This window comes from Agrilus planipennis, unplaced genomic scaffold, assembly GCF_000699045.2.
Source record: "Agrilus planipennis isolate EAB-ADULT unplaced genomic scaffold, Apla_2.0 scaffold26, whole genome shotgun sequence".
Taxonomy (NCBI): Eukaryota; Metazoa; Arthropoda; class Insecta; order Coleoptera; family Buprestidae; genus Agrilus; species Agrilus planipennis.
This window is the reverse complement of record NW_020439469.1, coordinates 877852-889100: the sequence shown is the minus strand read 5'-3', so window position 1 is coordinate 889100 and position 11249 is coordinate 877852. Positions and strand designations below refer to the sequence as shown.

At 31.5% G+C, this 11249-nt stretch overlaps 2 protein-coding genes across 8 annotated transcripts in view; one reads left to right on the top strand and one right to left on the bottom strand.

Annotated features, from left to right (window-relative positions):
- Positions 1–5067, bottom strand: part of LOC112905865 — an 8301-nt gene extending 3234 nt beyond the window's left edge. Inside the window, exons 1-5 of one of the 7 annotated variants that reach the window (XM_025979126.1) lie at positions 4900–5067; positions 4679–4828; positions 4350–4625; positions 2318–2525; positions 1329–2257 (exon numbers count right to left, since the gene is read on the bottom strand). In XM_025979126.1, coding sequence (XP_025834911.1) covers positions 1329–2257; positions 2318–2470 — 1082 coding nt within the window. In that variant the 5' untranslated portion in view covers positions 2471–2525; positions 4350–4625; positions 4679–4828; positions 4900–5067. Of the gene's footprint in view, positions 1–1328; positions 2526–4349; positions 4626–4678; positions 4842–4883 lie in introns of all 7 variants that reach the window. The other 6 variants (XM_025979127.1, XM_025979122.1, XM_025979121.1 and 3 more) reach the window with 6 other exon arrangements.
- Positions 5068–5439: 372 nt separating this feature from the next.
- LOC108740268 (pre-mRNA 3'-end-processing factor FIP1-like) lies at positions 5440–7084 on the top strand. The gene is made up of 2 exons (XM_018474528.1): positions 5440–6198; positions 6257–7084. Exons 1-2 carry the CDS (start codon positions 5487–5489, stop codon positions 6895–6897), a joined length of 1353 nt encoding a protein of 450 aa, XP_018330030.1. The 5' UTR covers positions 5440–5486; the 3' UTR covers positions 6898–7084.
- The last annotated feature ends 4165 nt before the right edge of the window (positions 7085–11249 follow it).

Genomic DNA, 11249 nt, shown 5'->3' with positions numbered 1-11249 from the left:
ATAAACTAAATATTTTTTTTTTAATATATTTCTACGTTATGTTATGAAATGTTAATTTCCAAAATCGATTTCCTGATTCGATTCGATTGATCTTCCTAAGTAATGATATTTTGAAAATTGAAAATAATAGTTTATGAAACTTTTTTACGGTGATTTAAATTGTGCCACTAGAATTTTAGAAGAAATATATACTTTTAAAGGGAACACCCTACATACATTTTTATTTTTAGGTATTTGAAATGCCCCAGTTTTTGTGATTTCGAAAATGTATAATTGTCATATGCTCAGATAACAAATAATAGAGAAAATTATAAAAACTTGGGTAAACTTCGTAGCCACTCGTATGTGAATAGTAGGCTTTGAAAAATTATTTCAAAAACCTGACTACCATTGAAACAATTATTAATACTAATAATTATTGAGACTTAAAACAAAAATTTAAAAAAGTTATTATTTATGCACAATTATTAGACTTAATCCCTTAATAAAGATGCCGTAGCCGTGTATTAGGTACCTACATAATATAAACTTTTTCTTTTCAAGAATCTCATTTTAGTATCACCATCAAAACCATTTAAACACAACTAACTGTTCATGTAAATTATTTTAGGCGTCAAACAATTTCGTTTAGAATATTCTAGAATATTTGGACAAAATCTAGAAAATTCTAGAAATCCTTGTTAATAAATTGCGGAAATTTGGAACTTTCTAGATCATTCCAGAAATTTTTAGAATATTCTAGATCGATTGTAACAGTTGTACACATTCTGGAGTTTTCTGGATCATTTCAGAAATTTTTAGAACTTTCCAAAAGGTCTCATAAGTTAGGAAAGGACAGATGTATATTTTTTCACATTTTCGCCACCCACAACCACCCACCTCGACCAAACTCCCTTACTTTCAGTAGGAGACTAAGGGGTATTTACCACCCCAACGGGAAGTTGATAGGAGTTGGTGGTGATAGAGAAAACCCTGCCTTTACGTACTCACATTAGCATTTTATATAAATATATTTAAAATTAGAGTATCTATTTAATATCTACTTTTTACGGCTTTCCTTCGAAATAAGATTTATTTTTATGTATAATTTATGCATTTCTAAATGTTATTTTATAAAAGTTGACGATTTTTTTAATTACCTAAAAAAATAAAAATCGCCTATAACAATGACCCGGCTATAATAAACAACATTCGTGTTCGTTATAACCGATTTAGACCACATATTGATTTATCTACTTATAAAACAATAACTACAAGTAATTTAACTATAAGAATAATTTTAACGAATTGGATATACATATACCATAAGTAATTTTATTATCACTCACCTTTTTAAAGTAAAGCGCCTATTTATGGTTTTGTACTTGTCACAAAGTCTCGAAAACAACGCAAAACGACCAAAGGCACTTCCATCGTTTTCAAACACTTGAGAAAATTCACAAGTATCATCAGCTGGATAATTGAAAATATCTTTGTTTTTGAGATCTTCAGGCACACGTTCTTTGAAAACGATATCTCCAACTTTTGTGTCTGGATTTGTACCATTTTCACCATATTCATTTTTTATCTGTTTATCTCCGTTTATATTAGCATCTCCATTCATACAATTGTTCATGTCTAATTCCTGATAGTCATATAATTTCGTCGTTCCTCTCATATTTGTATTGTTAAGCCCCTGTTTTAGTGTAGGAGATCTATTAAATGGATGAAATCCGTTTATTTGTCTTTTTGGATCACCTACAATTTCTCTTGCAGCAGGAAGTGAATTCAGGCCACAATTTGTACTAAAATTACTCAAACATGCATCTTTTGCTGGAATTGTATGCTGTGGAAAACTTATTTTAGTAGTTTCAGGCGAAAATTTGCATGGAAATCCACATTTCATAACGCGATCGTCATTAAATTGTTCTCTAACACTTACTGGTAAATCATTTGGACCTTTAGAAATTAAAGACCCTTCTCTACATTCTATGCCAAATGGATTTTTATGTGTTTCCCAATTTTGATGGATTTCTGACGTATTTTTGGATATTACAGTGTCACAAGTGTTGTTTGTAATAGGTGAGGTCCTCTTCGATTGGACTTCGTTCTGAATTTGAGACTTGTTTGGAAACAAAAACCAACCCAAACTTCCACACAATTTTTTGTCAATACTAGTTCCACCTTCTAGAGCCGAACCACCATACGTGTTTCTGACGTCAACGCAGTTATAATATTTTGGACAGAAGAGGGAAAATGTTTTAGCTTTTTGTGCCTTCTTTGAATAGTCTGAATTAACTCTATTATCTGATACGCTAAACGGGTTTAAGTCATTTACCGATTTGCTGGAAATTGTACTTTGGAACAAAATGTTTGGATCGTTCTTCGCTTTTCCTTTATTCATTTGTTTAACTTTGCTACTACGGCGAAATTTTGAACAACACAGTTTACATATCCACCCTTTATTAGACACATCTGAAGATGGTGACATAATCCAGGGTCATCAGTGGTGTGTTAAAGAGTTCCTACATGATTCACTACTGGTTCTAAAAATGAAGAAAGATCGTGTTTAAAGTGTGAAAGGATGATCAAATTTAAAATGTTAAATTAAATTCGAATATTTTTTTTCGATATAACTATTNTCCTGCGTTTATCTGGCACTTTTTAAGAAAAAAATGTAGCTTTTAATATCCTAACTAGTATTGTAAATGCGATAGTGATTGGTTTGTTTGTTTGTTTATTTGTTTGTAGGTAGGCTTTAACTACTACTCAACCGATCATTATGAAATTTTCATTTCATTTCATTTATTTCATTTCATTTATTCATAACCAGAGTATACAAAAAAAGAAAAACGCATACAGTGCAAAAGAAACATACATATTTCCTTGCAACCCTGCAGAGGTATATGCAAATACCTGTTCGCAGGCTGGTTAATCCTTAATCTAATTACAAAGTACGAAATCTTATAACCTAAATACTATAAACTAAAACTTGCCAAGTAGGCTATTTGTTGTATGCATATATTTAGTATTTTGTACACACATTTTCAGTAAAGCACCTATTATTTAGAAAAAAAAAACTGTTTCCGAGGATGGAAAAATTAGTTTTATGTGGTCGATTTTTCGCCTTAACTACTCTATCGATTATTATGAAATTTTGTAGACACATTGTCATGGGCACAGAAAGGGACAAAGTTTGCCTTTTATCTAGAAAAAGTGATTGATCCAGAAGGATAAAAAAATTAGTTCAATGTGGTCGATTTCACGCCGGAACTATTCAATTGATCGTCATGAAATTTGTCAGGGGTACAGAAAAGCACATAGGGTACCTTTTCATCATCATAAGATCGTCAGTCCTAAGACTGGTTAGACACGTACCTCCACTCTTTCCTATCCTAAGCTAATCTTCGCATTTCCTTAAAACTAGAACAACCCACATCCTTAACTATTTCCGAACAGTAATCTAACCTAGGTCTACCTCTACCCCTTCTAACTCCCGTTTCTGCGTCTAATATGTTTCTGCTTAGACCTTTATGCCTGAGAAGGTGTCCTATTAACCTATCTCGCCTATTTCTGATTGACTTCCATAGAGTCTTCCGTTCTCCTATTCTTTCTAATACCTTCTCTATCCACGGTATCCTCATCATTCGCCTATAACACCACCTTTTATCTAGAAAAAAAAACTGTTCCCAAGAGATAGAAAAATTTGTTTTATGTAGTCGATTTCTCGCCTTAACTACTCAATCGATCATTGCGAAATTTTGTACACATTGTAAGAGGCACAGAAAGGGACATACTTTACCTTTTATCTAGAAAAATAGACTGATCCAGAGGTATAGAAAAATTAGTTCAATGTGGTCGATTTTACGCCGTAACTATTCAATCGATCATCATGAAATTTTGTATATACGTTGCCAGGGGTACAGAAAAGTATTACATAGGGTACGTTTTATCCAGAAAAAAATACTGATCTGACGGATATAACAATTAGTTTTATGTGGTTGATTTCACGCCTTAACTATTCGATCAATCATCATGAAATTTTTTAGACACATTGTCAGTGGTACAGAAAAGGACGTATGGTACCTTTTATCCAGAAAAAAAAATGGTGTTCCCGAGGGATACAAAAATTAGCTTTATGTAGTCATCCATGACTTTAGACAAATATTTAGAACATCAACGCAAGCGAAGCCGCGGCCAAAATATAGTACAAGTGTATATGAAATCCTATGACAATGTTAGTTACTTAATAGTGGATTAATATGCAATATTAATTTGAAATCATTTTTTGTTGCAGTTCTTCCACCATAAGGTATTTTTTATATGTATTTTAATCTACAGATTATTTTAATAAAATAATTTGTACTAACCTTTTTGTACTATTACTCTTGTGATTTTGTTGTCTCAAACTTTTTTAAACCCAAATGTATAATTCTGATTTAATATAACTAAACGAATTATAAAGACTGTCTACTTGTTTAAAGTTTTTCCTTTACTTTTAAGAAAATCTTGGAACGAGTTTAGTGAACAATGTTCAGATTTTATTGGGGAAAGACGGTGTGAATTTGGGGAATTGTCTTTTGTGCTGCGGCAATATGGCGATTCATTAGGTAATTTTTTTAAAGTTAGGTGTCCTACAGAAGAATCTACAACAACATGAATTAGCAAAGTAGATCTTACTTTGGCAGCTAAATTATACCTGAATTAACGCATCTAGTAGATTTTATTTGCTCCGGAAATTTGTAACGATTTAATCTGGGATTAAAAATATTCCTATAACAGCCGTTACAAAAAATTTCTCCGTTATATATGTTAACTGTACAAGAGTCTAGAAGTCTTTTACAACAATCTTTAATAAAACGCTATAATTATTGAAAAATGAACCTACGTATTTTACTATTTACTTGCAATTCTACTTACAACACTGATAACAAAACGAATGATAAACTTTACCACCAGCACTTTTTATTTCAGCATAATATACTTGACGCCCGCAACGTGAGCAAGTGTACATAGTCTATTTTATATGTTCTTGAAAAATTTTAATACCAGGAATTTATGTCCAAACAAAGAAAATGTCGTAATAATACATTTGACAATTTAAAAATGATTATGGTAGTTTTGAAGTTACAAATATTTAAGATTAGTTAGATTAAAGAAATATGCAATTATTACATTTCATTTCTCAAAGAATGCCTATGGCTCCTTGGTACCTAAGTATATATTTAGGATTAGTGTATAAATGGTAAACTGAGTAAACTGTAGTAGTAACAAGTAGAATCTAGTGTTGAGACACAGCCTCGTAGGAGTAGGATAGTGGAGACATTATCTTAAATTTGAGGTTATGTTTCTTTCAGTGTGGGAATCTGTTTATTTCTAGTTATGGATTACTAAAAAATAAGAATTTAAAGATATAATGAAAATCTAAAAAATAACCACAGTTTTTATAGTATTACAATTATTTAAAATAGAGTAATCGTTGAGTATTATTTATTAAAAATATTAAAATGGCCGATGATGCTGAAAATGATGATAAATGGTTGTATGGAGATCACTCTGAAATTTTGCCTCAAGAAACAGCAGAAAAAGCTGTCGAAGAAAGTCAAGAAAAACAAGATGAAGAAGAAAAGAAGGACCAAGAAAATGAAAATAGTCAAAATAACGCCGATCAAACGGATGCCGAACATACAGAGCAATCAACCGAAGAAGAGGCAGCTAAAGATAATGGTGAAGTCGAAAAGCAGAATGGTGAAGAAGGCAGCGAAAAAGAAGAGGGTGATTACGATGAGGATAGCGACGATGATGTTAATGTAGTTATTGGTGATATTAAAACCAGTCCTGCATATACCTCTTTAAATATAAAAAGAGGTGGTTTATTAACTTCAACGACAAAAGGAGACAAAATTCCACAAGCACCTCAAACAGGAAAGTTTTCTGTTGAAGAATTTGATCAACCTGGGATGATAAACGGAGTTCCTGCAGTGGAATATAATTTAGATTCTTTAGAAGATAAACCATGGCGGAAACCAGGAGCAGATATAACAGATTACTTTAATTATGGATTTAACGAAGATACTTGGAGAGCCTACTGCGAAAGACAGAAGAGAATGCGTTTAAATGAATCAGGGTCTGGGCTGGTACCATTAAATTCAATAGGAATGCCAAGAGGGCCTGTACCCATATTAAATGATAACAGTAAATATTCAGGCAATTACACAGGTAAAGGATATATATCCTCAATTACTTTCAATGTTTCTGTTGTAATTATGTGTTATAGGAATTCGTAAAGCAGGTCCTCCTCCTGGAAGACGAATGACTGGAGCAATTGACGTAATTGGTGGAGCTGCAACTCGAGTTCCTGGCACTTTAGGAAAAACTGAACCTCCAAAAGAAAATGTCATTCAAGTCATGACAGCTGATAGAAGAGAATACAGCAGAAAACCAGGATTTCCAGATTTAACAGTACCGCCACCTTCAGGAAACTTTGAAGAATTCCAACCAGAATTTGGCTTCAATCCAGAACCAGAGCCTTTCTATGGGGGTTATGAACCAACACAGGACTGTCAATGGGGTACTGAACCTAATCCAGCATGGCAACCAACAGAAATTAAAGCATTAACCCCTGGGCCTGCCCCTGTTGTGCCAGCTCCTATACCACCTGTTAATATGGGTCCTCCACCTTTTATAACTGTCCCTCCTCCTACAAAAGAAGCTTCACCAGTAAGGTCACATTCACGAGAAAAAACAAAGGAGAGAGAGTCAAATCGAAGGGAACATGAAAAATCAAGGGATAGGGAAAGATCTCATAGGAGAGAGAGATCAAGAAGTAGATCAAAGAGACATAAATCTAGGTCTAGAAGCCCTAGTAGAAGATCTCACAAAAAGAAAAAGTCAAGGAGGCATGAAGACAGCGATTAATTAATTAATTAATACCTAATTATTTTAAATGGTAGAATTTTGGTAAATTATCAAAAAAATAAATAATTTTAAGTAAATTTGTGTAATGCCATAGAAAGACAATTAATGTACATACGAAGTACCCTTATACCTCTTAGAATGAGAAAAAATAAATAATGCATTGTAGTATGCATGCAATTTAAAATATTTAATGATAAAAGTTTATCCTTAAAATATAATTACACCACTCCGCTTCAAAAGAGCTCAAAACTACTCAGAAGTGGATCTATTTAACTCGATATAACTCAATATCATCTTATTAAGATTAAAATGAAGCCAAAACACTTCTTCAAATAATAAAGTAGATACTAGGGAACAAAAAAAAACATGTAGGAATGGGATAACAGTTGTGGTGAACATAAATTAGGCATAGACAATAATATCGGAAATATGTCCATAGTTCTGCAACGTTTCGATCGATTTTCGGAACTCATCAGACAGCAAAAATTTTTAAACACATTATTTTTATCACAAACAAGTTAAATGTTATATATTTTGATGTACATAATTTAAATTAAGTAAATTACTTGGAAAAATTTTAAATTACTAACTTAAAAACATTCGTGTTTTAAACCGTATTTCATGATGAACATCTGAAGATGCTGTGATGCAGTGCAAAACCCAAAGTCCTAATATTCTAATCTTCATAGTCAAGACACCTATGGAAGCTCACGTACCATCTTGAATTTTTTAGGCGATTTCGTAAAACTGAATATTGATGTGAAAAAAACGCTATTCTCAGTATATTACATATTTATTATTTTATTTTTAATAGGTCACATAATACTGATTCATTAATATACAGTGCTTCTCGAGTTTTTAATCTCGGCATGCGTGGTGACTGCAGTGAGAATATAATAAAAAAAGAAAACAAGAAGTAATAACTTAAAACAGGGCCTTAAACTGCTTCTCAGATAAAATAATTTATATAAAACTTTATATTTACTTTGGATTACTTTCAAAAACATAGTCCTACCTTATAATTTTTTTATAAGCAAAATACTTAAAAACATTACACAAGTACGAAATAAACGTTAATTAGACAGATAAAATCAACGAACACATGTTAAGTGAGATCATATAAAGTTGGTTGACGAAAACATCATTTTGTTTATTTAAAAAGCATAAGTAAATATTATTTTGGTATATTGCCTGATAAAAGTAACATAACTAATACAGCAAAGCAAGAAATAAATTACAGCAGTGAGCAGTAGTGTGTGTAGTAATGTTGGTTAGCTTTTACTTACAGAACAATTAAAAACTTTTTAAACAACAGTCCCTCAATTTATAATAGAAAAATTGCAAAAAAAATATTTCTAATTACTTTTAAGACTGAACGATTTTCGAACGATTGCAATATGGTCAGAATTTATGTTCAATACTTCTATTCAATTTTTTCGTATTTTTACTGACTTAATATCTAATGCAATTAATAAAAAAAAAAACAATCTAGGTATTCGAAATAGCGATCAACGCCAAGCTGTTTCGACAAAATCTTAACAATTAGTTTTAATTTATTAGACGGAAATATCAACAAGCAGTAATCATTTAAAAAGTTGATACTATTAATAGATTTGTAAAAACTATTACTTTTACAATGCAAGCATTTATCTCTAAACAGCAATCGGCAATGTACTTTCGTTGTATTTTAACAGTTGTGCAAATTTTCCTAATCAAAAACTAATCTATTTACCATTTTTACTCTACCAAATCGCTAATCGTTTCGTAGCATTAGTAACTGTTTTAACCTTCTGGAGGCAACAATCTAAGGTAAAAATAGAAATACTAAAAAATATATAGTCTCGAGAAATGCGATTGTGAATCTACACTGTCTACATTTTCAAGTTTTGTAAGCAATTAAACGTACGTTTGTTTACTTTAGTTGTATTCGGAAATAAATTAAAAAAACATAGATAATAACAATTTACCTATTTTTTGTTAATTTATGTGATGATTCTTTACTACAGATTGTTCTTTTAAAGCAGAACTTTGATTAAACTGATTTGTTATGAAATTTATCAAGACTGAATATTATTCTGATTTTTTTTTATCAAGAGGCCATTAACGCTGCGGAGCCCGTAGGCCAGTAACTTCTCTGCCTTACTGGTAATCTGTTACTGAATATTGACCTTCTAATATATAATATTATACTAGCTTTTCTCCACAACTTTCTATTTCTAATTGTACGAAACAAAATCTTAAGATTTTAAGATCTGTGAAACAACACTATTAACAAATGAGAATTTCATGAATATGCCTGCTCACTGCTGTTCTTGCTATTAACTAATGATAACAGAAACGCAATATAAGCCATTTACTACCAGTCCTTTTCATAATTGAAAAGTTATTGCTTTATATTATATACATATTTAAAAAAAATCTTTATTCGAAGAAAATCTCAAAAGCACAAGGAACACATGTTAATTAGAATTCAAGAAAAAATAGAAAGATAAATATGGCAAAAAAGCGAAAGCTTGCTTTTTGTTCGTTTTTCCAAATATACATTTTTGTTTTCAAAAACAAGAAAACGAACGAAAATATTTGGAAAGAATATATGAAAGAAAAAAAAATATATAAATAAATAACGACGATTTCGGAAATCGCCAACTCTACATCTACATATAAGCGCCTATCACAAAATAAAACATTCGACTGTTGATATTTCTCTCTGCTAATCTTGTATCTGTCAAACATGAAAATATATAGGCCAAAAGTCGCTTCATAAAAACAATTACTTTTATTCCCTATACACGAATCTACGTCATAAAACGCAAATAATCTTTGACTTCCATAAGACTAGTGTTAACGTTATTAGTTAGTAATTAAATCGTGGTGGTGATGGTAGCTTCAATTTATCTGAAAAAGAAGATTCAACAATTCATTGTAATTCTTGTTTGTGGAAACTTTTTTGAAAGATGAAGTTAAAGAAAAATGTACTAACGGTTAATGAAAATCTACCGATAAGTTTTGTGGAAACTTTTTAGTCTTTATAAATTGTAGGACAGAGGACAGGGGTGGGCGTCTCTTTTAAAGTTTTCCCTTTTTAAAATTAAAGGAGACTACCGAGATTCCTATATTTAGCGGCCTGTAGGTGGATAAGTACCACCTTGTATCTTATAATTGATTAAACTACACTTTAAAATGACTATTATGCAAAGAAACAGAATTAGAAATATGGTTAAAAACGGATATAAAATTCAAAGAGAACCTATATGCTGACGACTTCTTTAACTGAAACAGGTTGAAGATTGGTTATAATGTCAAAAATACAACAGNTTTTGAAATTAGATACTCAATAGTGCGAAAATATACTCTCGTTTATACAATGAAAAGTCTGACTCAGTACCTACTAAAGATGTAAATGAATCCTCAAGAAAAGATACTTGAGAGTCACATTTTTGACATTCTACTCTCATTTTTATGCATTTAAAAATGGGAGGCCACACTAATCACTTGACTTTATGTATGCACTCAATGTCTCTGGCTAACTGGTGACAGATATACAAGGAATTAGGCTTTTATAGGCCGAGTTTTTTGGATAATGCTTGAAGATTCGGACGTGATGGCGGTAGTATAGGATTTTTTCTCCTTCGGGGAGAACACCGATGCATCCTCAGGGAACATACCAAGGGCGTAAAGTTCTCGTACCTTTTGAGATTCCATGCAACCACAGCGTTCCCTAAGAATACCAATAACAGTGGTCTCCACGACTCCATGGGTGTTCTCATCGAAGGAGAAGCAATCCTAGATCACAGCCATCAAACCTGAATGTCGGGCATTATTTATTCGCGGAGATGATTTTCACGTATGACTTCAGTAAAGACAATCTTGACCGTTAAGGGAGTTCGTGCGAACGATGTATTTCGGCATGCCTACATTTGGTGCCTAATACATAACAATGAAATTGAACATTCACAAGTGTCGTCAAGAAAATGTAAAAAGATATTTCCTCATAGTTGGTAATAATAATTCAAAAGTAATTTTTCAAACACACTGATTGAAAGTATTTCAGGCAATCTAAATATATCTGAAAACTATTATTAAATGGAAGTAGATAATTTTTTGGCAAGTACTCATATTCAATTGCAGACTAAGACTAACGTATTTATTATATTTTCAATTTGAATGTTTTCTTTAGAAAAAATGTACGCAAGAATTGGTTTCGTATATTTTTTATGGTCAAATTTAATGACATAAATAAGTTGAATTTTCAAACACATTTTTTAAAAAGATCAGTATCTTCTAAAGAAAATTTTATTCTGTATCGTTCTCATAGAAAACGACACCCTATATAAAACATAAACTAAATATTT